The sequence below is a fragment of the Ursus arctos genome, unplaced genomic scaffold, assembly GCF_023065955.2.
Source record: "Ursus arctos isolate Adak ecotype North America unplaced genomic scaffold, UrsArc2.0 scaffold_17, whole genome shotgun sequence".
Lineage (NCBI taxonomy): Eukaryota > Metazoa > Chordata > Mammalia > Carnivora > Ursidae > Ursus > Ursus arctos.
Window position 1 is genome coordinate 23,985,825 of NW_026622841.1, and position 27,552 is coordinate 24,013,376.

At 40.2% G+C, this 27,552-nt stretch overlaps 1 protein-coding gene across 3 annotated transcripts in view; it reads left to right on the forward strand.

Annotated features, from left to right (window-relative positions):
* DYM (dymeclin) overlaps nt 1–27,552 on the forward strand; it is a 334,659-nt gene that overhangs the window by 10,225 nt on the left and 296,882 nt on the right. For all 3 annotated transcript variants that reach the window (XM_048218645.2, XM_057313102.1, XM_048218650.2), the window contains exon 2: nt 14,981–15,172. In XM_048218645.2, the coding sequence (XP_048074602.1) occupies nt 15,033–15,172 (140 nt within the window). In that variant the 5' untranslated portion in view covers nt 14,981–15,032. The remainder of the gene's footprint in view (nt 1–14,980; nt 15,173–27,552) is intronic.

Consider the following 27,552-nt stretch of genomic DNA (forward strand, 5'->3'; position numbering starts at 1 on the left):
TACTTGGAGGACTAATGGCACCTGTGCGTTTAATATGTCCTTTGGCTAGTGACCGTTGCCCACTAATTCTCTAGTCTCCTGTTTGAACTGAGGTTTTGCCTTAAAGTCTCAAGTACAAATGAGGGGCATGTGTTTTTTTGTTTTGTTTTGTTTTGTTTTTTCCTTTCTCAGGAAGCAGGCAGTTCTGGAATTTAGGTTATGATTAATGGTTTCTCAACCTAAGTTGGGACAACGTACACTAGGGTGTCATTTGCATATTTTGAGGGTGTTAGAACAGAATTGGTTATGGATCTGATCCACCAATGTTTATTTTCCATTTAAAGCACATTGAATCAGGAGACAGCAAGTCAGTACACATAAAAGAGATTTAATTTTATGTATATATCAAATATTTCCTAAATTAAATATAAAATATTGAGCATATCATTTCCTGTTGAAGGTATGGCTTATGTCCATGATGGTAAAATTGACTTGGGGAAATAACTGACGTGAAAAGTTAAATAGCAGTATGAGAGTCAGACAGCAAACCAGGTATTACTGCGAGGATCGCTGAAGTCCAGATGAGTGGTGAAGATAGAGTGCTTTAGGATTACAGAGGAAAGAGCTCTCTCTGTGCTTAGTGAGTAGGGCGGAAAGGGCTGCGGATCAGATGTGGTAGTGGGAGGCAGGCGTGAATGGCAGGAACAGAGGTGGGGAGGAGCCTGCTAGATGTTGAGAAGACTGCTTGTCTCTCCTGTTAGGACACTTGCAAACTGAGGTTACAGACTACTTGTATCCAAATCAGTATGAATGCTTTTTAGAAAATGCAGATGCCTGGGCCCCAGCCCAACATTCTGAATCTTTGGGGCCCAGGCATTTGCTTTTTTTTTTTTTTTTAAGATTTATTTATTTAAGAGAGAGCGTGTGCGAGCATGGGGGTGGGGAAAGGCAGAGGGAGAGGGAGACTCTCAAGCCAACTCCTTGCTGAGCTCAGAGCCTGACACGGGGCTTGATCCCATGACCCTGAGATTATGACCTGATCTGAAATCAGGAGTCAGAGGCTCAACTGGCCGAGCCGCCCAGGCGCCCCCAGGCATTTGCATTTTCAACCACGTGCTTCTCAGGTGTTCTTACGTATGTTCAAGTTTGGGAACCACTGGTTTGGAGGGTAGTTGGAAATAGTTGGAAAGTGAGCTTTCAGACTGGAGCGTCTTGAATGTCAGTACTGTACTCTCTTTTTCAGGTGATAAGGAATCATTGAATATTTTTGGGCTCGTGAGTGAAGTGATGGAAGTGGTAATTTTGCTGGCATTAACTGTCTATTATAACCGACCTTTCACTTGGCTAGGCATGCTCTGCCCGGTCCCCTCCTGAGTGCTTTGCGTGCTGCCTCGTCCTGCTTCATCCTCAGAAAATCTTAGGAGTCTTAAGTACCGTTTTTCCGTTACACAGTGGTGTTTTTACATCATGAAAGGAGATTCATCCTCACTCTGCACGGACTTACTTAGGGGTCTGGCTCGCACCAGAACCTTTGGTCTGAGTCGCAGTGTTGGACGGAATGTCCTGTGAAGCATTAATGCAGGAGTGGAGTGTGCAGAGTGAATGCAGGCGAAGAGGTGGGAGGCAGAGAACTCCGGATACTGGTGCGCTGGGTCGTATGGGATCGCAGGAGCCTGGCCTCGCACGGAGGCAGCGGGAATATAAAGGAAGAGGTGGATTTAGAAGATGATATGTAGAATTGTGGATGCTGTCGAAGAACCCACGGGACTTTTTAAAATTTCTTATCGAGGAGTAGAGAACATACAATACATGACTTTCAGGTGTATAGTAATTTGACAATTATATATGTTACGAAATTCTTACCATGCTAAGTGTAGTCATCTGTGGCCATATAAAGTTGTTGGTTTTTTTTTTTTTTTTTTTAGATTTTATTGATTTATTTGAGAGAGAGCAAGCGCGACAGGGGGAGGGGCAGAGGGAGAAGGAGAGGCAGACTCCCCGCTAAGCAGGGAGCTTGACGTGGGGCTCGATCCCAGGACCCTGGGATCATGACCTGAGCCAGAGGCAGACGCTTCACTGACTGAGCCACCCAGGCGCCCTGCCATACAAAGTTCTTAAAATATTATTGACTGCATTGCTGTACTTTCCATCTCCCCACAGGACTTGATGTCTTTGGAGAGTCTCTCTGGTAAAGGGAAAGACCAGGGACTGGATTGGAATGGGTGGATTAGATTTATGGGCACATGAGCTTGGGTACAAATCCTGGCTTTGTCACTTGTTATCTCTGGGATGTTGGCAAGTTATTTAATCTGTCTGTGCCTTAGTTTCCTCATCTATAAAATGAGAAAATTGTGTTCACCTCTTAGAGTTGTTAACAAGGACTAAATAAGTCGGTGATTGTAAAGAACTTAGACTAGTTCTTGGCATATAATAGAACATAGAAATAAATTGGCTGAGAAGCAGCACCATTGCACATACTGTTTCCTCTCCCTCAGATGTGTCTGTCTTTCCAGAGCTGCTTGTGTATAGAGAACTCTCTGGTAATACTTACCCCATGTTATAATCATTTATTGGCCTGTTTGGCTTTGAGTTCATTAATGGCAGGGACTTGGTTTTATTCATTTTCGCATCTTCAGTACCCATCATAACAGCCAGCACTTATAGCAAGTGTGTGAAAGGTGTCTGAGGAGCAAGTGTTTGCTTACGTGACATCACTTGAGTCAAGAGTGCTGATTGATAGAAATCGTGAAGGGTTGTTCCTTTGGGGGGCAAATTTAGATTCTGTTTTTAAATTTATGATAACTGCAAGACATCAGATTGAAATGTCTAGTAAGTAAAGATTTATGCTTGGGTTTTGACTGAGAAGTCGAGATGAAGTGTTAGTCCTGGGACAGCTCTCACACAGAGTTGAAAGCAGCAGCTGGAAGCACATTCAGATCCTGAAGGAGAGCAGGCACAGAGAACAATGCATTTATTTAACTATTTTTTTAAATTTAAATTATAATGTGTAATAGTTAAAAAAAAAATCAGGCGGTACAAGAGGACATAAAGTGAAAAGTCCCTTCCCTCCAGATTTCTAGTCCGGTTCTTCAGAGGTAACCATTCTTGGACCATTGCTTACGTCCCCTTTCAGAAGTGACTTGGGCACATGTAGGAATGAACATGTGTATTTAAATAAATAGGGTCTTACTGTATGAGCTGTTTTTTGTTTTTCCTTGAGGTATTTAGGATATCTTTACACACCAGCACGTAAGGTGTGCCTCAATTCTTTTCCACAGTTACGCAGTATTCCCTTCTGTGCTTATTCCGTACTGCAGTCATGACCGTCATCTGGGTTATTTTATGTCTTTGCTGTTCCAAACAATGTGTTGACATCTTTATGCATAGAACTTGTCAACTGGTATGGGTTTACCCGTGAGATAAATTTCTAAAAATGAAATCCTTGGGACAAAGAGTATACGCAATTAAAATTTTGATATTGTCAAATATCTACGCACTCGTGGGGGTCCTGTTTCCTTATTGCCCTCACGCTTTCACAGTTGTTTTCTTTTAACCTTTGCTAATATGATGGGTAAAAGTGATACCTTAATGTTTTAACTAGCATATTTTATTCCTGATTTATACTGAATATGTTTTCATTTATTTATTAGATGTGGGACCGTGGCTGTTTCAACAAGTTGTTTTTTGTTTTTTTGAGTAATTTCTCTTTAGCAGTGTGCTGGAAGTTAATTAGGGACAGGGAAGACACATAAATAAAGCCTGATTTATGTCTCACAGAAGTAATCTACCTCAGGAGGCAGGGCATATATACTACAGAAAGTTTCAAGGTAGTGCTTACATAGTGGGAACTTTAGGAGGACAGTGGGAAGTTGAGAGGGGAAAATGGTTTTGGGAAGGAGGATGGTATCAGTTTTTTATGTGTCAAGATCAAGTTCTTGACTACACTGCATTAAAGATAGGTCCTTTGAAAGGTTTATTACTGAAAGCATCAGCAATGGCACACTTCTCATTTCTAGTCTAGACTTATGTAAGAAGCATTATTATCCACAAAATTACTGATTATATATATAATTATATGTTTATATATTCTCCTTGAGTTAAAAACAATCTTAAGTATTTTAGGGATCTAGACAGAACTGGCATTCTGGTGGGAGGTTGGGAATAAGAGAGATTTGAAAGTCCTGTCATGGAAGCCACTAATGAAACCAGGAGACAGGCTCAGTGACAAATTGAGAGGAAGAAGAGCTGAAAGCCAAGGAAGTCCCATGCACAGCCAGGGGGAAAAGCAACAGGGCTCTTAGGAGGTAAGGTGATTGGATGGTGGGTTTTTCAAGTTCCATTTTATTCTGAGTTTCATTGATAAAGGTCTTGGGAATTCCAAATAAATTGTGTTCAGGTGGAGTGTGTGTGCACACTAGTTGTGTGTGTGTGTGTGTGTGTGTGTGTGTCTGTATTTGTGTTTGGAATCCTTGGCATGAATCATTGCAGAGAAGTTGCCATTGGGCCTCAGTTTCCTATTTTGCTTTCTGTGAGGGTAGGGAGCAGGTGGAACTTTCTGGCAACGGTACCTCAGTGGCTTAGTTACCTTGCTTGGCTGCACTTTTCCCTCCTGGGCATTCCAGCTGCCTTTGGCACTGCTTTCACTGTGCTCAGCAGATGGTACCTTATTGTTGCTGCCTAGGGGAGTGAGGGCTCGGGCAAGGGTGACAGGGCAGGGGGTCCTAGTCATACCTGTCAGTCGCCCCTGGGCTCTGGCTTTTTTCCTGGCCTTCTGCTTCTGGACTGGAGTTGCTGTTTGCACTCTCTCTGCCCTTGACTGAAGGCTCTCGTGCGTGCCTTGGAATGCCATTTTCCCTTCTCAGTCCATCTTCAGCTGCTCTCCAGTTTATGGGGATTCCTCACAACTTCTGGTCTCCTGAATTTCTGAGCATGGCTGTGGAATTACTGACAATTAAGCAAAAAATTTTTTTGCATGATTTCTAGAGTTTGGTGAGGAAAAGCAGCAGGGGAGGCATTGCACCTTGTGCTCAGTTGGCTGTCTTGGTTTTGCTCGTTAATATTCGGTTCAGTCTTTCCTGAGAATCTTATAGGCTTTATTCACATTGTTGTTTTAGAAGGGTTCATAGTGGTCCTGAATTGAGCTTGTTTTACGACTTTGTGGTCTATCCTAGGAGCTTTGAAAAATCAAATTTATTTCCTATAAATTAATAGAAAATAGGCAAAGGATAAGAACAGGTAATGGCCTCTTTCACAGTGAAAAAAAAAGCAAACTAAAACTGTGCTGAAAAACTATTTTGTCGCATCAGTTGGCAGGGACCAGAAAGTTTGATTAAAGGGTGGTGGCTGTGGTGTGAGTAAACAGGCCTTGCTGCCAAGAGTGCGGGCTGGCAGTCCCTAAAGAGGGCAGGTGGTTTGGCGGGGGGGGGAAATAATCGCCCTCCACCCTTCTGAGTTCTTAGCTGAGACCCTTGTAATAGAAGACAGATTAATAGGAGAGAACAAAAGTTTATTAACGGGTACCCCATGTACACATGGGAGACACCCAGGGAGGTGGCGTAGAATTCAGACTTAAATAACATCCTAATGGGGACGGGGCGGGGGGGATGTAGGCCTCTTAGGGGTGAGTTACTGGTTTTTAGGAAAGAGGAATGAACCCTTAGAAGAACGGATGGGATGTGTGATAGTTTGTGACTGTGTGTCTGGGTGTGGTGTCCACTTCTAGTCTTTCTTCCTGTGATGAGTCACCTGGTTGGTAAAACTCTCAGGGGAGGGGATTTACGGTAATGAAGTTCCTTTTGGAGGAGCTGTCTTTAGGCAGCTAAAGGGAGTTCAGGGAAAGCCTTACCCTGCATTTGGTGTTTTTCGGATGCCTACAGCTCAAAATAATCAAAATGCCAAAGTGGCATATTTTGAGGTGGCATATTCTGCTACCCTTCAGCGGTATCTACCAAAATTGGAAATGCACATAATCTTTGACCAGCAATTCTCTTTCTCTGGATGTATCCTACCTATAGTGTCATACATGTGTGAAATGTCTCACATGCCAGGTACCTATTGGAGAATGATTTATAATTGCAAAAGCCCATAAACTACTTAAATGAACATCAGTATAGGATTTATTAAATTAAAAACTGGAATGTTATAGAGTCGTAAAGATGAGGAAGTGCTTTATATGCAGATATATAGTGATTTCTAATATTTAGTAACTAGAAAAAGCAAAGAGACATAAACCGTGTGTTGTGTTCTGTGTAAAAAGGGGAAAATATGTGTTTGTATATACACAGAATCTCTGTGGAACGATACCCAAGAAACTGGTAACATTTTTTCTAAGTTGAGAAACTAGTTCGGTAAGGAGATGAGATGGGAAACTTTTTACTGCCTACCCTGTGAACTCTTCGTATTTTGCACCATGTGCATTACTTATTCAAAAAATAAAGTACAAATGAAAAATACAGTCTGACTTGAATTTTCATTGGTAGACCATACTAATAATGTTTCTCATTGTTGCCTTACTTATCTAGGAAAGGTGGGATGGAATTTTGTTCCTTTGAAAATTCAGCATTCATGTACCTAATTAAACTCACAAAGTAAATTGATTTTAATTGATTGTTTTTAAGGTACCCTATGTAAAGTAAAGTACTGGCGTATTGAATTGAGAGCACAAGTTGTTCTGATTCTCATTTTCTTTTTATCTGATGTCATTTTTATCCTTTTAATTGTAATGAAGCCTAGAGAAGGGAAATTGAGCCCACAGGAGAGCCAGGGGAACCCATAACTAAGTTGTACATGCCAATAAACCAATATTTTCTCAACGAACCCATTTTGATCCACACTCTTGGGTGTTTATCCAGTAAACTGCTGTTAGGCCCACAGTGCTAACTGGTGATTAGCACAAGTTCCAAGATAAATAGAAGACTATAAACAAATTGTGGAGATCTTTTTGTTGTTTTTGTAAAACATTTTATTGAGGCATTTTTGGGAGTGTCAGGGATTATTAAACAAAAGAATTGGAAAGTTTTGAGCAAAAGGAAACAACGATGCCTTTACGTAGGTGGCTGAGGACAAAAATCTGTATTCCCCAGAGTTCTGAAGTTCATGGGGAATCCCTAAAGGACCCAAACACATGATTTCTCTTGCTTTTATTGAAAAAGTTTGGTTTTGAATAAGACTTGAAAGAACTTACTTGGGGAAAGTAGTCTAAGTAAAAGAGCGTTCCAAGACACTGCATAAACTAAATGTGAGATCCTATTATCGTGTGATACAGGTGGTGAAGTAATTTAATATGTAAAAATACCTAGTGGTTGTGACAGAAAGTACCTGTTAGTATGATTTCTTGGAACCTCTTCTTGCACATGTAGATCAGACTTGGGGGTTGGACTTTTTTTAGCTGATTTCTAAAAACTTTTTATTTTGCAATGATTATAGACCGTAAGTTGCAAAAATGATACAGAGAAATCGCATGTACCCTTCACCCGTCTTCCCCCGGTGTTAACATAAGGATTGTACATTATCTACATCAGGAAGTTAATATTAACACAACATAACAGGCTGTAGACTGTACTTGGATTTTTCCAGTTTTTACATGTATTCTTTTTCCCTTATGTGTGTGTATAACTGAAATTTTATCACGTGTACGGATTCATGCAACCACCACCACCACAGTCAAGACACAGAATTTTTCCAATCCCACAAATGAACTTCTTCAGGCTGCCCTTTTATGATCACCTTTTGCCCCCTGGGCCTCCGTGCCCTGCCTGGCAGCCACCCATCTGTGCTTCACCGCGAGTTTCGTCATCTTGAGTGTTATATAAACGGAGTCATAGTGTGAAACCTTTTTTGTTTGCCAAAACTCTTTTTTAATAAAATGTTTCAAACATAGAAGTACAACAGTATAATAAACACCTATTCCCTCCATCCATATTTAAACTATTCGCAATTGTTAATAGTTTGCCAGGTTTGCTTTGTCTCTATTTTGTCCTGAACCATTTGCAAGGAAGTTGCAGATATGAGGACGCTTTACCCCTAAATATTTAGGCACACAGCTCCCAAGAATTATGTCATTTTCCTACTCAGTTATGCTATTATCTCACTTATGTCCATTTGATATCTTCTATTAAGTCCATATCAGGTTTGGTCTCAAGATTGTCTTTTATAATGTTTTTTTCCCCCCTTCCTCCAGACCTGGGTTCATTGAAGATTCACATATACATTTGGTTGTTACAATATCCCTTTAGTCTCCTTCAGTTTAGGAAAACCCCCCCACCCCATGCACACACTTTCAGTTACCGTGGTATTATTGACTTTTTGGCGAACCCAGGGTGGTGGTTCTGTATAATGTCCTGTATTCTGCGTTTGTCAGATTATTTCCTCATGTGGTCATCTATATTCGTTCTTTATTCTCTAGCTTACTGGTTTTGAGCACTCAAGGCATTTTATGATTTCTCTTCTTTTAAGTTTGTTAGGATGGGTTTTATGGCCCAGAATGTGGACTGTTTTGGTGAACATTCAATATGTGTTCCGCTGTTGTTGGATGAAGTAGCCCATAGATGCAGATCCAGTGTGGATTGATGGTGGTCTTGAGATCAGCTAGGTCCTTACTGACTTTATGGCTGCTGAATCTGACCATTTCGGAGAGAGGGGTGCTCAGGTCTCCAGCTATAATATAGTACGCTCGTCTCTCTTTTCTTGTAGTTCTGTTAGTTTTCGCCTCACATGTTTTAATGCTGTTATGTTAGGGTGCAACTGTTCTTGGAACAGTTGACTCCTTTATCAGTGTGGAATGCCATTTTTTATCCCTGGTAAGTTTCCTTGCTCTGAAGTCGGCCGTGTCTAATATTAATAAAACTTCTCTTGCTTTCTTTTGATTAGTGTTAGCATGGTATATCTCTCTCCATCTCTTTTAATCTGTATGTGTCTTTTTTTTTTTTTAAAGATTTTATTTATTTATTTGACAGAGATAGAGACAGCCAGCGAGAGAGGGAACACAAGCAGGGGGAGTGGGAGAGGAAGAAGCAGGCTCATAGCAGAGGAGCCTGATGTGGGGCTCGATCCCATAACGCTGGGATCACGCCCTGAGCCGAAGGCAGACGCTTAACCGCTGTGCCACCCAGGCGCCCCTGTATGTGTCTTTTATGTTTAAAGTGGGCTTCTTGTAGACAGCATATAGTTGGGTCTTGTTTTTTGATCCACTTTGACAATCTCTTTTAATTGGTGTATTTAGACCATTGGTGTTCAGATGATATGTGATAAAGTTGAATTAACGTCTACCAATCTTTGTTACTGTTTTCATTTCCCTTATTTTTGTTCCTATGTTTGTCTTCTACTCTTTCTGCCTTTTGTAGTTCTAATGGAGCACTTAAATGAATCCATTTTCTCTCCTTTCTTAGTATATCACTTATGCTTTTTAAAACTTTTTAGAGGTTGCCTTTGTGTTTGCAGTATACATTTACAACTAATCCAAGTCCATTTTCAAGTAATACCTACTTCACAGGTAGTAGAAGTACCTTATAATTACAAAGTACATATTCCTGATTCCTCCCTTCTGTCCCTTTTATCATCCCTGTTGTTCATTTGCTTATATATAAACTATAATCATCAAACATAGTGTTGCTATTACTTTGAGTATGTGACCTTTTGGGATGGGCTTTTCTCACTCATCACAATGCCCTCAAGATCGATCCAAGTTATTGGGTGTATCAGATAGTTCCTTCTTTTTATTCCATTGTATGGATGTACCTCCATTTGCTTATTCATTCATGTGCTGAAAGAACATTTGGGTATAGTTTTTTGTGCGAACCTAAGTTTTCATTTCTCTGAGATGATAGTCCAGGAATGCAGTTGCTGGGTTGAATAGTATGTATATATTTAATTTCTTAAAACTTTTAAAAAATTTTTAAAGATTTTATTTGTTTATTTGAGAGAAAGAGAGAGAGATAGCGAGAAGGAGAGAAAGAGAGAGAGAGAGCACAAGCAGGGGGGAGAGGCAGAAGCCCGACATGGGGCTTGATCTCAGGACCCTGGGATCATGACCTGAGCTGAAGGCAGGCGCTTAACCAACTGAGCCACCCAGGCACCCCTGTGTTTAACTTTGTAAGAAATTGCTGAACCATTTTCCAGAGGGGCTGTTCCATTTTCCATTCCCAGTAGCAACATATGAGCTATTTTCAGTATGTCCTTGGCAGCATTTGGTATTGTCAGGTTGTTTTTTTTTTTTTTTAGCCGTTTCAATAGATGTGTAGCAGTATGTCATCATGGTCTTAATTTGTGGTTCCCTTAATGGCTAATAATGATAGAATATCTTTTCATGTGTTTGTCATTTGCATGTCTTCTTTGGTGATATGGTAAAATCTTTTGCATATTTTCTTATTGGATTGTTTTCTTATTATTGACTTTAGAGAGTTGCTTATATGTTCTGGATACAAGTCCTTTGTTGGGTATGTGACTTACAAATATTTTCTCTAAGCCTGTGGCTTTTCTTTTCATCTTCTTAACAGGGTCTTTCATGGACCAAAAGTTTTCAATTTTGGTGAAGCTTAACTTACCAACTTTTTCTTTTATGGGCAGTGCTCTTGTGTAATGCCTAAGCACCTCCTAACCCCAGGTCACAAAGATTTTCTCCTATGTTCTCTTCTAAAAAGAGTTTCAGGGTTTTATGTTTTACGTTTAGATCTGTGATTATTTTGAGTTAATTTTTAAGATACAGGGTTTTTTTGTTTGTTTTTTGGCCTATGGATGTCCACTTGCTCCAGCACCATTTGTTGAAAGGGCTGTCCCGTCCTCCATTGAATTGCTTTTGCATTGTTGGCAAAAATCAGCTGGTTGTACTGTGGTGGGTCTGTTTCTGGATTTTCTGTTTTGTTTTATTGATCTCTGTGTTTATCACTACTGTAGGTTTGAATTTAATTCCTCTTTTCTGGCCAAGCTATGACTATTGCTTATCAGTAAACACATAAATGGTGGAAATTTGAAATTTTTTTGATTTTGGGAGATAACTCTAGTACTAACATTGAACTATATCAGACAAATAGATTTTTTAAAGTTGGCTACTTGTTTGCCTCAGTAAAGAATAATTTACATTTTTGTCACTGTGAATTTAGTTATTATGGTAACTTTGTGTTTTCCATATATGTTAAAAATTTAGATTTGAGTAGGTGAAGGAGCCTAAAAATATTTAATTTTTAAAATCAAAGTAATATATAGATATAGTTTAAAAAAATCAGATAATGTGATGGACATAAAATGAAAAGGCTGCATGACCACCCTCCCCACTCCAGAATCCTTTTCCCCAGAATGGGCCACACTCAAATCTCTTAGCTGTTGTTTCTCATTACTTGCCTCTCATTACTTACTAATATGCCTTTACCGTTATTTGCCAATTTGGTAATTTTAGATATTTCTGTTGACTTCCTGCCTATTACGGAAGATGAGGATTTCACACTCTTAAATCCATTCCCACTTCTTTTTTTAGCATCTTCCCAATACAGTTACCTCCCAATTTTTGGTTAAATCTTTATCTGCTGTTTCTATTATGATAATTACATAAATATTAATAACTGTTGAATTGAGTCATATACTATGATTACATGACCTTGCTTGAATTATTTTTGTTTTTTTCCAGTGTACATTGTTACCAAAAAGTCATTTATTCTCTATGTAGTTATCATTCATTCCTGCCATATTCTCCTACGATATTGTAACCCTTCACAATAAGGTCGGACACATCAGGTGACCTGTTGCTCTCTGGTTTGCTTTCATGGAGGTCATGGGGCCGTCTGGACTCCTGTCCCAGCCTGCAGCACGTGTCTTCCCTGTCTCGTGTTGCATCCTTTGCTTCTTGAATTTCTTGTCTTCAATTTTCTTGTTTTATTCCTTCACATTGAGAGGATACATCTTCCAGTAGCTTCCAGAAAATGGGTCCATGGGAGGTATTTTTAGTCGTGGCAAGTCTTGAAATATGCCTTTATTCTACCTTTATACTTAACTGGTAGCATGGCTAGCTATAGAAATCTAGTTAAAATTATTTTTTATTAGGGGCGCCTGGGTGGCACAGCGGTTAAGCGTCTGCCTTCGACTCAGGGCGTGATCCTGGCGTTACGGGATCGAGCCCCACATCAGGCTCCTCCGCTATGAGCCTGCTTCTTCCTCCGCTATGAGCCTGCTTCTTCCTCTCCCACTCCCCCTGCTTGTGTTCCCTCTCTCGCTGGCTGTCTCTATCTCTGTCGAATAAATAAATAAAAAAAAACTTAAAAAAAATTATTTTTTATTAATAATTTGAAGGCATTGCTTCCCTTTCTAGCTTCCAGTATTGTTGCTGAAAGACTGAGAAGCCATTCTTTAAAAAATAAATTAATAAATAAAATATATATTTACATATATTTTATATATATTTTTATATCTATCTATCTATCTATCTATACACGAGTGATAGGAATAGAGGGGTAATAGGCCAAAACCCATGTATATACTGTCCATTGTCATTTCATTTTTAAAAAATTTTTATTACTACTGGTTTGTTTTTTGTTTTTTGTTTTTTTAGTAACTATACCCAACATGGGACTCAGACTTACAACCCTGAGATCAAGAGTCACGTGCTCTTCCGACTGAGCGAGCCAGATGCCCCCAATAATGTCAATTTTCAGTAAATCTGTATATATGCTACATGTACTTCATCCCTTCTATTCCTTTCCCCATTTCTGTTTGAGAAAGTATTTATTGATAATGCTAAAGCCCCTCTGATCCTTTCCTGATAACATGTAAAAGCATTCTTCTGAATTTGCTGTGTATTTTTCCTATGTATGCTTTAATACTTGTGGTAGCTACGAATATATCCATAATGTTGTTTGAATGTTGTAAAAATCATATAAATGAAACCATACCATGTCTGTTCTCTAACCCTTTTTTTAAATTAAAAAAAAATTTATTTATTTATTTATTTATTTGTCAGAGAGAGACAGCCAGAGAGAGAGGGAACACAAGCAGGAGGAGTGGGAGAGGAAGAAGCAGGCTCCCGGCTGAGGAGCCTGATGTGGGGCTTGATCCCAGAACGCCGGGATCACACCCTGAGCCAAAGGCAGACGCTTAACGACTGAGCCACTCAGGCGCCCCCTCTAACCCTTTTTTTAACATATTTTTGAGATATGTCCATGTTGGTAATTGTAGCTCTCATTAATTCACTTTCTTTAGTGTAATGTATCCCACTGTAAGACTATATTAAAAAATTTAATTCTATGTATAAAATAGCTTTGGAATAAGTTATAACACTTAAGGCATTTATATATTGCATAATATTTTTATAGCATTTTCTAATTAGGCTTAATAATTCTTAATTAAGAAATTAAACCAAAATCAAGACTTATGCTTAGCTGTCTTGATATAGAGGATTAGTTGGAGCCAGTTGGTTTTGGGGTCCCTGTCCCCTAATAGGGAAGAGGAAGGTAGTAGTGGTCTTGAGTTCAAGGGCAGGTGACAAGAAGCCAGATCAGTATTTCTCCCTCATATTCAGAAGACCAGCTGTCCATGTGCATTGGGGATGCCTCATGTCTTTAGATAATTTAGCCTAAGCCAGCCCCAAAGTTCCAAAGAGAACGTGGAAGGCATGCTTCCAAATTCTGATGTTGGCTTCAGTGTCTCTGTGGACTAAGGAGGGACAGCCGTAAGAAAGTAAGTCACTACTAATATAAGTTCTCATCCAACCTGAGCCTCCTTTGGATATCGTTTGCTTTCATTACAATGGTAATTTTAACATAGTGTAATTTCTTATTCATCTCACCACCATTTTATTATTGTCAGTGGGAGACTTTTCTTGAACAAATTGAGATAGAACATAATCTGGAACTAGGTCAAGTGTGATTTGATGAAGATAGTGATTCATATTTTAAATTATTAGTTTTCCCCTTAGTGATCAACCACAACAAATATTGAAAGTGCTAATCATTGGGGCGCCTGGGTGGCTCAGTCGTTAAGCGTCTGCCTTCAGCTCAGGGCGTGATCCCGGAGTCCTGGGATTGAGCCCCCCATTGGGCTCCCTGCTCCGCTGGGAGCCTGCTTCTTCCTCTCCCACTCCCACTGCTTGTGTTCCCTCTCTCGCTGGATGTCTCTCTCTCTGTCAAATACATAAATAAAATCTTAAAAAAAAAGTGTTCATCATTTATTTACCTACTCTTTCCTTCAACATACTATTTAGGCAATGCCTGTTACATGCTATCTAGACATTGGGGATAGAAAGATGAATAAGAGCGTCCTGGGAGGCTCAGTCAGTTAAGCGTCCAGCTCTTGATTTTGGCTTGGGTCATAATATCAGGGTCATTAGATTGATGTGCTCCATGCTGGGTGTGGGGCCTGCTTCAGATTCTCTCTCTCCCTCTCCCTCGTTCCCTCTCCAAAACAAAACAAAACAAAACAAAACAAAACAAAATAAAAAAACCAAAAACCCCCAAATGCCGCATGGTTTAGAAGAGGCATGCCAGCAAATGCTGATGTGCATGACAGCAGGACGAGAAGGACACTAGGTGTCTGGTTTGGAACTGGGAGCCCATTCTCATTCAGCATGTAACTCAGTTCAAGCCTCATTCTCCCCTGAGTGTAGGCAGCATGGGGTCATCACTTCCAACTGCTTTCTTCCCTTCTGAGCACATTCAAGACATCCAGTCTTTATCACCATCGTTTGTTGTAAAGGAGCCTCATTTTCAACAATTTGTAATAAATTGTCATTGTTAGGAATTTGCTTTGAAATGTATTCTTAGGCAGAGGTATGCCCATTCGAAGGTCTGTAAGCATAGACTTGGATTTTTGTGTGTGTGTTGGCTAAGACAGATTTTTACCCCATTTCCCTCCTTTGTAACTCTGTATCTGGTGTCTAATATATTTAAAAACAGAAGTGTGATTTCCTTAAGTAAGTTTACAGGTTTTTTTGTTTTGTTTTGTTTTTACATTTATGTCAAAGATAGGAAAAATATGATGGTTAATCGTGAACAAGTTTGAAATCTCTTTTCATTCTTTATAGGTTGTCTTGTGGAAATGAAGGCTTAAGGGCACGCTATCTACCGGATTAGAAGATGGGATCGAACAGCAGCAGGATCGGTGATCTTCCTAAAAATGAGTACTTAAAAAAGTTATCGGGCACAGAATCTGTCTCTGAGAACGACCCGTTCTGGAATCAGCTTCTCTCGTTTTCTTTCCCTGCACCAACCAGCAGGTAAAGGGTTACTTGGAGATTGAAAATTCATGTAGAAGTCCACGTGAACTTGTGTGGTATGCTGATTTAAAAAAAATTTTTTTTTTCATGTTCTGTCTGTCCATTGATCCATCCTCTGTCATACATGTGCCAGTAGAAAATACAAAAGTTATGCAAGTAGGAAATACATTTTTCTCTTTCCCTTCTTCCACCCAGCCACCTCCCTTCCCCAGAGATGATTCCTCATAGCAGTTTCTTTTGAATCTTCTAGAATAGTACGAGGTTACTTAAGCATGTATCTCATGTAGTTTTAGAAAATTGAACACAAGTGCTAGCATCCTACACATACCTTGCTTTTTTTTTCCTGCTGCTGTCGCCTTTTCCCCCATAGTTAAGTAAAATGCATCTTGCATATATGTGTATATATATATGCTTATATGTAACTGTCTTATTCTTTTAAATGGCCGCAGAGTATCTGTATATATTTAATCAGTTTTCTGTTTGTGAACATTGTTTTTAGGCTTTTGTTATAACAAATAATGCTGCATACATCATTTCCCATGTGTACAAATACATCTCTAATATAAATTCCCCAAAGTAGAGTTGCTGGGTTAGAGTGTTCGTGTGTTTATAATTTTAGTGGATATTGCTAACCTGCTCTATGGAAGTCGTGCCAATTTATACTCCTATAGCAGGGTATGAGAACCTCTGTTTCCCACATTTTTGTCAGTTTAATGCATTTTTAAACTCTGACCTATGCCAGTTTGGTACATGAAAACCAGTATCTCATTTTTAACTTCATGTGTCTGTCAGTTTTTATAATAATGTAGAGTGACTAGAATATTGAATTCCCATATGTTCAGTATCTACACTGTAAAATTTTTGTATAAAAAATTTTTAATTTTACTGTTTTTTTTAAAGATTTTATTTATTTGCCAGAGAGAGAGAGAGCACAAGCAGGGGGAGTGGCAGGCAGAGGGAGAAGCAGGCTCACCACCGAGCAAGGAGCCTGATGTGGGACTCGATCCCAGGGCCTGAGCTGAAGGCAGATGCTTAACTGACTGAGCCACCCAGTCGTCCCAGATTTGTATTTTTTTAACAGGTTTAGTGTGACAGTGTGACAGGCAGAATAGTGGCCCCCTAACGATGTTCTGGTCCCCGGAATCTGAATATGTTATGTTGTGGCATGTGTCGATATTCATTCCTTTTTATTTCTGAGTGGTAGCCCATTTTATGAATGTACTGTATATTGTTTATCCATTCATAATTAATACCATTTGGATTGTTTCCATATTTGCTTCATCTACTTTTGTTTCTTAAGTATTTTAAAGTAAAATAAGGAGGTTTTCTTCTGGGACCATAATACCATTATCAGACCTAACAAAATTAACAGTAATTCCTCCTACCCAGTCCATATTGACATTTCCCCCATTGTTTTATAAGGGTTGCTAACATTAGGAACTCAATAAGGTGGATATGTTGCATTTGGTAGTTATATTTCTTAAATGTCTTCAGAATAGAGGTATTCACTCTCCAGCCCCTGCCACAGTTTTTCCCCCAGGCTATTAGTTTTTTAGTTCTGCCTTCTTGATTTGCCGGATTGCTTCTCATATCTGATAACTTGGTTTTTTTTATTTTTTATTTTTTTTGTTTTCTGTAAACTGTAAGTCAGATTTAAAGGCTTGATAAAATTTAAACAGTTTTGGTAAGGGTATTTGTGTAAGTGATTTTATATACTTCGTACTGTATTACATCAGGATACAGAAAACGTGTGGTTTTAGTTATGCTAAATTTGCTCAGAGGTTTGAGTATGTTGATGATTTTGGTCTCATCTGTTTCATAAGAAATTACAAAATGGTGGGGCGCCTGGGTGGCACAGCGGTTGGGCGTCTGCCTTCAGCTCAGGGCATGATCCCAGCGTTATGGGATCGAGCCCCGCATCAGGCTCCTGTGCTATGAGCCTGCTTCTTCTCCCATTCCCCCTGCTTGTGTTCCCTCTCTCGCTGGCTGTCTCTATCTCTGTCAAATAAATAAACAAAATCTTTAAAAAAAAAAAAAAAAAAGAAATTACAAAATGGTGATGTTTCTAATTTGGTCATTTCTTCTACATTTATTAACTGGAACTTTTCTGTAAAGCGCTTTCCTTCATCATTTAGGTTATGTAAAATTATATTATTAAATAAGGGTAAACGCTTAATTCTTTTCCTTTATCAGTTTTCAGTAATGAAAATAGTAAAATGGTGACAAGTATTTTCCCTCTCCCTCAATCCCAGTCTTGGAACGACTGTCTCTCTCTCTTTTTACGGTGAATTAAAAAAAAAAAAAAAAAAACTATGTATGTATGTATGTGTGTTGTGGTCCTTATGGTTTCAATTTGCCTTTCTCTAGTGATCAAGGTTATGTTTATTTTTATGTGTTTAAGGATTAAGGATCATTGGCATTTCCTTTTTGTGAACTGTTTATATATTTTGGCAATAAAGTTTAATTTCTAACTTCTGGATACAGTCGGATTGGGCCTCAGAAGTTTCACTTAGTTTGCAGTTCGTGTGATAGCACGGATTAGTTGCACATTATATGAAGTGACTACTAACTGCTTCTGAGATCCTTGGAAAATTAGAGATGCTGTGGAGGGGCAGGAGAGGTCAAACTGGAGACAGCTGTAGCATCAGCAAATTTTGAACCCAGTTTCTCAATCCTGGAGGAGTTGTCACTGAGTTCCACTGCTCCTGTTGAAATAATAGAGAAGAAAGGGCATATAGAGACTTCATTATTTGTTGTCAGACACATCCTCTTTTCACTAATGTAAACTGCAGTACAGTGTAGTTCTGTGTCTTCTGAAAGACATTAAAGAAGACTTAACTAAATGAAGAGAGATACCGCATTTAAAGATTAAGATGACGATCATAAAAATGTCAGTTCTTCCCCAATTGACCTATAAAGAAGGCAGTTCCAGTTAAAATCCCGACAGCTTTTTTAGGGGTTGAGGGGGATGAGGTGGAGAGATCTTGATAAGCTGATTCTAAAACTTAAATGTCAAAGGAAAGAACCTAATAGCCAATACTTTTGAAGAAGAAGGGTGTGTTGTGTGCCCACGTACTTACGCTGAACAGGCACTTTGGAGTACTGGGGCAGGATGGACGCTTAAGAAACAGTGATGGGAATAAGCTGTTGGCCATTTCGTCTATTTCTTAACCCTCTGGAGTTTGCTGTCCTTGCGCTGGTGCGTCACCGTTTGAATTAGCGTGGCTCTCTGGTCTGCTTTGTTAATTACGGCTCTTTCTTGAAAACCCTTTGCTGCTCTCCTGTGTTTATTCTTTTGGATGTCATTCCTTTTTCTTAATTCAGCCAGTTTATACAGAAAAGTTTACGGGAGTCTCAGGAAGTGTGAAAAGCTGAAAGGGAACACACTGCCTATGGTAGGTGTGGGGGGAATAGCCCCAGGGGCTTCACTTGTGGTGGTGCGCCTCTGTCGCTTTGAGACGCCCGCCCCCTCAGTGCTGGCGTTTGACGTGTGACCTGTAGGACCTTGACTTTGAGCTAGCAGGTGCCACCTCGTTGACAGAGGCAGGGATGGGATTACCTCGTTTGTGAATTACTCAGGACTGAGATGGATCTCTGTGGGGAAGACTCGGAATCTAGACGTTTTTGAGATTGCTCACTCCTGGAATTCCTTGGACCCATATGTGCTGTTTTCAAGTGCAGCCCATTTTTGCAGCCAAAAATTGGTGTCTGCCAATTTTTTAGAAATTGTAAGGCCTTTAGGACTCATCTAATCCTTCCTTACTATAAATTATTTTTGGCACTGGAGTGATCAGATTTTGTTAGCATTTCCAGGCATGGTTGCAGAATCCTATTTAGGTTGTTCAATAGTTTTGAGCTTTTCACCTTATTAAAATTACTTGTGAAGCGAAAGTCTGAAATGAAATCAAGATCAATTTAAGAGTAAAGTTTAATATGCTGTTTATTTTTCTTAATAAAATATTTTTAAATTAGTTGCACAGCTGATTTTATACACTTTTAAATTAATAATAGCAGCAAAAACAAGAAACAAAACTGTGCTTATTATTTTTTTGGTTCGTGGGCATCTGAGTATCCCCACGTAGTGTATGGTGTGTGCGGACACATCTATAATATGTGTTATGGTTGTCACTGAGAATGACTGGACCAGGTGACCTTTGACCGTTTATAAGCTATTATTTATTCATTTGCTTCTCAGGATATAATGAAGAACTAGGTGATGTCTCTTGCCCTCAAAGGACTTATAATCTATCCGTAAACCAATAGATGACTACAGTGAAGTATGGTCAAGGCTGTTCTAGAAGCAGTACAGGGAAGCAGGAACACACCAGCAGCAGCTCAGTGTCTGAGTTAGAATGGGACAGGGCAGGTCACAGATTTCCAGGAGGAAGTGGCATATGTTTGTTTATTTCACTTCTGGTTCGAGTCCCAGAAGGTACGAAAGGATATTTAATGAAAGCCGCCTTCCCACCCCGGAGTCCCTCAGCCAGTACTCCTTCTGGAGGCAACCAAAGCAGGAGTGATGCTCAGAGTCCTGAGCCAGAGGAAAGGGGGAGGGAGTAGGAGAGGACTGGCCCCAGTAGGGGAGCGGCAGAGGGAAAGCCGAGTGGTGAGGAAAAACATGTGAGATGTGCAAAACTGAAGAGGTGAGGGTCTGGGATTTGGCCGATGTGAGGGGCCTTGTAGAAAATATTAATTGGTTTTGATTTTGTCCTAGTATCAGTGGGAACCACTGAAAGATTTTCAGTAGAAAGGCCAGGATCAGGCTTTCATTTTGTCAGATACTCTGACTGCACCACCTATGGTAATCACTCTGTCCTTCAGCAGAAATTACAGGTGACCCTTGAACAACACAGATTTGAACTCCGTAGGTCCACTTAAATAATGGATTTTTTTTTTCCCCAATGAGTGTAGTACAGTACTGTAAATGTGTTTTCCTTACGATTTTCTTAATGACATAGTCTTTTCTCTAGCTAAATTTATTGTAAGAATATAGTATATAACACATATACAAAATATGTGTTAATCTACTGAATGTTACTGGTAAGGCTTCTGGTCAACAGTCGGCTATTAGAGGTTAAGTTTCAGGTTAGAAGTTATGTATGGATTTTCTCCTTCGTAGGGCTGGGTGCTCCTAATCCCTGCATTGTTCAGGATCCACTGTATTACTTCTTCAGTGTTTGTATTTTTGTTAACAATTCAGTTATAGGAAGAGTTATCATGTTCCAAACAAACAGTGTTGGAAGGTACATGGATACTGTGTGGGATAGTCAGGGTTACAGGATCCTGGAAAGTATTTTGGAGGCTTGGAATGTGAACAGAGCCCCAAAGGAGGTGAATGATTTAGAAAGGGAGAGAGTAGGAAAGAGAGAATTCAGATGCCTTTGAAAAGAGCATGGACAGAGGCATTGAGGCAGGGCACAGTTCTGTGTGTGGGTGTGGACAGGGGGACACTAGCCTGCCTGAGGGAAATGTTGATCACAGGGGCCTGTCCTGTGGTTAGGGCCCTCTCTGGCATTGGCAGATGGTGTGAAGAAATGGAAGAGCCATGTTGTCTGTAGAGGGAATTTTAAAAATTATAATTAATTTTTGTCTGCAAAGATAATATTTTTTATTTATTTTTTTAAAAGATTTTATTTATTTGACAGAGAGAGACAGTACAAACGGGGAGGGGGGCAGCAGGCAGAGGGAGAGGGAGAAAAAGGCTCCCTGCTGAGCAGAGAGCCCGGTGTGGGGCTTGATCCCAGGAGCCTGGGAACATGACCTGAGCCAAAGACAGACGCTTAACCAACTGAGCCACCCAGGTGCCCCCATTCTTTATTTTTTAAAGATTTATTTGAGAGAAAGAGAGAGCAATGCACATGAGGGACAGAATCTCAAGCAAACTCCCCACTGAGCACGGAGCCCCACATGGGGCTTAATCTCATGACCCCAAGATCATGACTGGAGCTGAAATCAAGAGTCGGATGCTTAACCAACTGAGCCATCCAGGTGCCCTGATAATACATTCTTGTGGTCCAAAATTCAAAAGACACAGAGGTTAAAAGTGGAAGTCTCTCTTCCTCTGTCCTCCCGTATGTCTAGTTCTCTTCCCCAGAGGCAACCAATGTTACCGGTCTTCTTAAATGTACTTTCAAGGGAAGTTTCATGTCGTCTTAGTCTGTTTAGGCCGCTGTCATAAAATACCACCGACTGGGTAACTTATAAACAAATGGAGTTTATTGTTCACAGTTCTGGAGACCGGAAGTCTGAGGTTGTGGTACCAGCATGACTGGGTGAGGGCCCTCCTCTGGGTGTACAGCCAGTACCTTCTCTGTTCCTCACATGGTGGAAGGGGTGAGCAAGCTCTCTGGGGGCCTTTCTAATAATCATAGTAATCCCACACATGAGGGTTTCGTCCTCATGACTTAATCACCCCCAAAGGCCCACCTACTAATACCATCACCTTTGAGGGTTAGGATTCCAACATATGCCTTATGGGGAGGACACAAACATTCAGACCATAATAGCACATGCATTTACAAGCACATGCACATACACCCCCCTTGTTTTAGACAGTAATGTGTATTATATATACTTTTGCACTTTGTGCTTTTTCCTTTGTATTTTGGAGAGCCTTCTATGTATTAGCTTCCTCATTCTTTTTGATGGGGGCACAGCATATCATCCCTGAATATGCCAAAATTAATATAGCCATATAGTTTAACCATTTGGATTGCTTCCAGTGTTTTGTTATTACATTGCTAACAAATGCCACAGTGAATAGCCACGTACACGTGGGTAGAAGTCATTCTTGTGAGGGCACCTGGGTGACTCAGTTGGTTAAGCATCCGACCCCTGATCTCAGTTCAGGTCTTGATCTCGGGGTTGTGAGTTCAAGCCCCGAGTTGGGCTCCATGCTGAGTGTGGAAAATATTAAAAAAAAAAAAAAAAGTGATTCTTGTGCTGTGAGTAAAGTATGACCAAATGACTTCCATTAATTCTTCTAGTTTGTGTTGGCAGGTTATGAGAAACAAGTGTAATAGGTCGGGAGCGGATTTTACGGATCACTGAAAGCGCTTCCCAACATGATTCATGGTGTTGAAGGGTAAAGGGATGGAGCTGCCCAGGTCTGGTGACCTGGAGAGAAGGGTGCTTATTTTTGGCCACACCTATTAGAAAGCTGAGGATTAGAAGGGTAGGTTCTTGTTGAGTGGATTTAGTGAAAGTGTTTTAGGGAGATTACTTTTGGGTCGTCTGAATGATAGATTGGAAGGAGCAGGAAAGGAGAAAGTAGGGCAGGAGAACCAAGTGTGAGACAGCTGTCCTCATGGAACTGACATGGCCAACAGAAGAGTACATAGCACAATGTGTTTTAAACGTTCTTTTGTTTTAAATTGATACTTGATTTGAACATAAATACTTAATGAGCTTAATGAGCTTTCAGTTCTAGATTTGAGAGCAATACTCAGCAATATAGTGACAGCTTGTATACTTAATTTTTACTGAAATATAGTTGACATACAACGTTATATTAGTTTTAGATGCATGACATAGTGATTCAATGATTCTATGTATTGTGCAGTGCTCTCCACAACGTGTAGTCACCATCTGTCACCAAACGTCATTACCATATTCTTGATTATATTCTCTGCTGTACTTTTCATCCCATGACTTCTTTATAACTGGAAGTTTAAACCTCTTAATCCCCTTTACTTATTTCATCCATCCCTCCCCCCCCCCAGCAACCACCAGTTCTCTGTATTTATGATTCTGTTTCTGCTTTTGGTCTGTGTGTTGGTTTTGTTTTTTAGAGGCCCACGTGTGTGTATACTAATTGAGAATGAGAATCATTTTCCCAAAAGGTGCATTGATTTTTTTGGTGACCTGTAAAGAATGGAGACAGTGAAGCATGCTAGGGGGAGCGTAGATTTTGGAGCCAGACCAAAATGTCTTGTATCTCAGCCCCACTACTGACCAGCTTTGTGAATCTAAGCAAGCGCTTAATCCCACTGGGCCTGTTGATGCTTCTGTAAAATGGAAATAAGACCTGCCGTCTAGATTTTGGGGGAGGAGAAAACACCATAATGCATGTATGGTGTCTGAGTTTCTGCTTCTTCAAGGAGTTAGTCTGTCTTGAAAGTTAGTCTAAAATATTTGAAGGATGAAAAAAAGAAATCTAACCGATTTATCTGATAACTGCTTTATCCTAAAGATTGGAAACCCTCTGACTCTTTTGAATCAGTTGTTCAGTTGTTTTAGAAACCAGGTCAGACACGGAGTGTAGTGATATTTGTCTCTGTGCTTACATAATGTCCTGTTTGTAAAGACTACCTTTGGAAAGCTTGACTGCATTGTGAAAATGGTATTATATGTACTGAGCACTAGATGGCGCTCAAACAAGGCAAGAAGGTGGCTTTTGGCACCTCCAACACGGTCGCTTAAGCTCGTGTTTTTGAACACTAAAGTAATGCGTGTTTGCTTTTGGTATCTTTGTATACAACAAGGCGCAAAGGAGGCAAGAAAGGTAAAAATAATAGTGATCAGAAGTAATCATTACTGGGGAGCCTGGGTGGCTCAGTCGGTTGAGCGTTGGACTCCTGATCTCAGCTCAGGTCTTGATCTCAGGGTCCTGAGTTCAAGCCCCGCATTGGGCTTGCGCTGGGCATGGGGCCTACTTAAAACAAGAAAAAGAAAAGAAAAAAGAAGTAACCGTTATTAACATTTTGGGTCTACGCCATCAATTCTCTCATTTAAAAATATTTGCACCAGGGGCGCCTGCGTGGCTCAGTTGGTTAAGTGTCTGCCTTCCGTTCCAGTGGTGATCATGGAGTAGTGGGATCGAGCCCCACGTTGGGCTCTCTGCTCAGCGGGGAGCCTGCTTCTCCCTCTCCCTCTGTTCCTCCCCCTGCTTGTGCTCTGGCGCTCTCTCTCTCTCTTGCTTATCATTCTCTCTCAAATAAATAAGTAACATCTTAAAAAAAAATGGTTGTGTTGTATTCTACATGTTCTTTCTTTGACTTACATTCTCCTCGTGTCAGTGTTTTCCTATAATATAGGTTTTAAACGGCTGTACAATATTCCATCTTATGGGTGTCAGTAATTTATTTAATGTTGGACATTTTGGTTATTTTTTTGTGATTCTATGTAAAATTCTGATGAACTTCATTGTAGCCAAGTCTTTATGCATGTCTTTATGTACGGGGAATGAGTTTTTAGCAGTTGCTTTTCTGGTAAAATCATCTTTTTTTTTTTTTTAATCACACAAATCTTCCTTTGTAGGGAAGTTAGAAAATAAGAAAACAAAAGGGAAAATAGTCATGTATTCTCATGACATAAAGAAAGTCACTGTTAGTATTTAGTATATGTTTTTCCATACTTTTTATAATGCCCATACCTACAGATAGTCATGTGTATTTATATCTTTTTTTCTCCTACCAATATGGGATTATACTGTATTATTGTTATGCAACTTAAAAATTAATGTATTCTGTATGATATATTTCCTTTCCAGTAAATGTGAATTTTAAAATTTTATTTACCAAGAAAGTAGTTACTGAATGCCCCCTATTTACCAGGTACTGTTTTTAAGAGCTGGAACTCTTTCAGTGAACTTGAAATGGAGTCTCTGCCCTCTTGCAGCTTGTATTTTAGTGGAGGAGGTGGGCAATAAGTAAAGAAATAAATCTGTAAAATCATTTCTGAAAATGCCAACTGCAGTGAAGAAAAGTAAAGCAGAGCAAGGTCATGGAGAGTGACAGAATGGGAGCAAGTAGAAGCGGGAGATTTCTTTAGATAGAGGGTCTGTAGGGAAGCAGCAGAGACGTGAGCAAAATCAGGGATGAGCCATGCAAATTCTGGGGAAAGAGTATTCCAGGTAGAGGGAACAGCAAGTATGAATATGGACCCGTGGCGGGAATAAATCCTGCTTGTTAGAGGAACGGTAAAAGGCAGAACAGTGAGCAAGGAAACAAATTACAAAGGGACTTTTGGCCATGTTAGAGGTTTTTATGTTGCATGATAGTCCAGAGATGAGCATGTTTCCATGTTGGTATTTGAGAATTGAGTTGAGTCTGTTATAATTTACTAACTCTCCTATAATATAGAAAGATTTTACTCACATAGTTTATTATGGGAAAATTTACATAACATGAAATTTACTGTTATAGCCATTTTTAAATGTGTGATTCAGTGGTGTTAAGTACATTCCCAGTGTTGTATGGTCATCGTCAGTGTCTGTTTCCAGAACTTTTTCATCGTCTCAGACAGAAACTCTGTACCCATTAAATACTAACTCCCTACTCCCCATTTGCCCATCCCCTGGAAACCTCTATTCTACTTTCTGTCTCAATGAATTTGTCTATTCTAGGTACCTCATATAAATGAAACCATATAATATTTGTCATGTTGTGTCTGGCTTCTTTCACTTAGCATAATTTCAGTGTTCATCCGTGCGGTAGCATGAGTCAATTTCCTTTTTTGTTTTTAGGATTTTATTTATTTATTTGAGTGAGCCAGCAAGAGAGCATAGAGAGGGGTGGGGTGGGGGGGGAGAGGCAGAGGGAGAAGCAGACTCCCCACTGACCAGGGAGCCCAACATGGGGCTTGATCCCAGGACCCCCGGGATCATGACTTGAGCCGAAGGCAGACGCCCAACCGACTGAGCCACCTAGGCACCCCTCAGTTTCCTTTTAAGGCTGAATAATGTCCATGCTATGTACATACCACATCACATCATGTTTTTAAAACTTCAGTTTGTTGTACTTACACATTCCTTTAAACATTCTCCGTTTCTTTCTTTTTTTTTTTTAATAAAACATTTTTTAAAGATTTTATTTTAGAGGGGCACCTGGGTGGCTCAGTCGTTAAGCATCTGCCTTTGGCTCAGGGTGTGATCCCGGTGTTCTGGGATCGACCCCATGTCAGGCTCCTCCGCTGGAAGCCTGCTTCTTCCTCTCCCATTCCCCCTGCTTGTGTTCCCTCTCTCGCTGGCTATCTCTCTCTCTGTCAAATAAATAGATAAAATCTTAAAAAAAAAAAAGATTTTATTTTAGAGAGCAGGAGAGTGCAGATTGTGGTGGGGGCAGAGGGAGAGGGAGAGAGTGTCTCAAGCAGACTCCTCATTGAGCATGGAGCCCTAGGTGGGGCTCGATCTCACGACCCTGAGATCACCGCCTGAGCCGAAATCAAGAGTCAGGCGCTTAACCGACTGTGCCACCCAGGTGCCCCCGTTCTCCATCTCTGTGCAGCATTGTTGGGTTCCAGTTACCAATCTGATTTTTTTTTTTTTTAGGGATCCCTCTTACATTATAAAAAATATGTACATTCAGCAAAGAGACTTGACTAACGCAAACATGATCGTTAATTCGGTGGCTGTTAACTGAGCATTTGCTGTGTGGCCTGGTGCTGCGCTCGTTGCCCTTGGTGCCTGTCCTTGTGTAGATCTCCTATCAGATCTGTGACGTAGGGCCTGCAGGGGAGCAAACAGTGACCTGGGGGTTGTCCACGATCACACAGCTCATAGCTGGTGCTGACCAGACTTAAACCCAGTTTCTGTAGCTCCAGAGGCCGATTCTGTTGACCCTCGTGCTGCACAATCTCTCTTTGGAAGCGTAATCACAGACTGAGCTTCCAATAATGGTTCAAGAGCTGCCACATCAAATTATATGATAATGTTTGAGTAAAGAATCACCAGATTATCTGTTCACATTTTCAAGCACTTTCAAAGCACAGTATGTCCTAATAACTGGTACTTTATGTCTGAGTGCCATTGTTTACAATGTAAAGCTAATGATTACATTATTTACACTTAAGACACACAAGCAGATGCATAATCCGTCCAGTATTTTAACCTTGCCTACAGTGGAGTGTGTCTTCTCCCTGTTTACAGGGAGCTGTCCACATGATCCTTTCTCAGAGGTTCCTGATCTGTTTCCTCAGCTGAGAAAGAGGAAAAGAGACTTTTATTGAATTTGGTCACAAGTTTTTAACTGACAGAAGCAATTCAGTGATTGTAAAATTATTTTTTTCTTTGAATTTTTGTTGCCTGTCTCCGCTGCTGTGTTTTTATTCCCTTTGGCATACTTGCTGTTCAGTTTTATTAGCGCTCCTGAAGTTGAAGCTGTCTGCTGTGCCATTGAGGTGGGCCTGGGGAAACTGCCGGCCGCCTCCTAAACTCTGTTTCTTCCATCAGACCTTTGCACGTCCTCCCCATTTGACTAAGGGAAGAAATAATTTGAGACTATTTTTGGGCATCTTATTTTCTCCAGTTGAGGACCCAAAAGAAGTTCAGTTTTTACATCTTGAGTCAAAAACCTTTATTTCCTATTCTTTGATTTATACCTTTCTACACAAGATCCCTCTAGAAGATGCGTTGAGTTTGGCCCGGGTTGATTGCTCCTTCA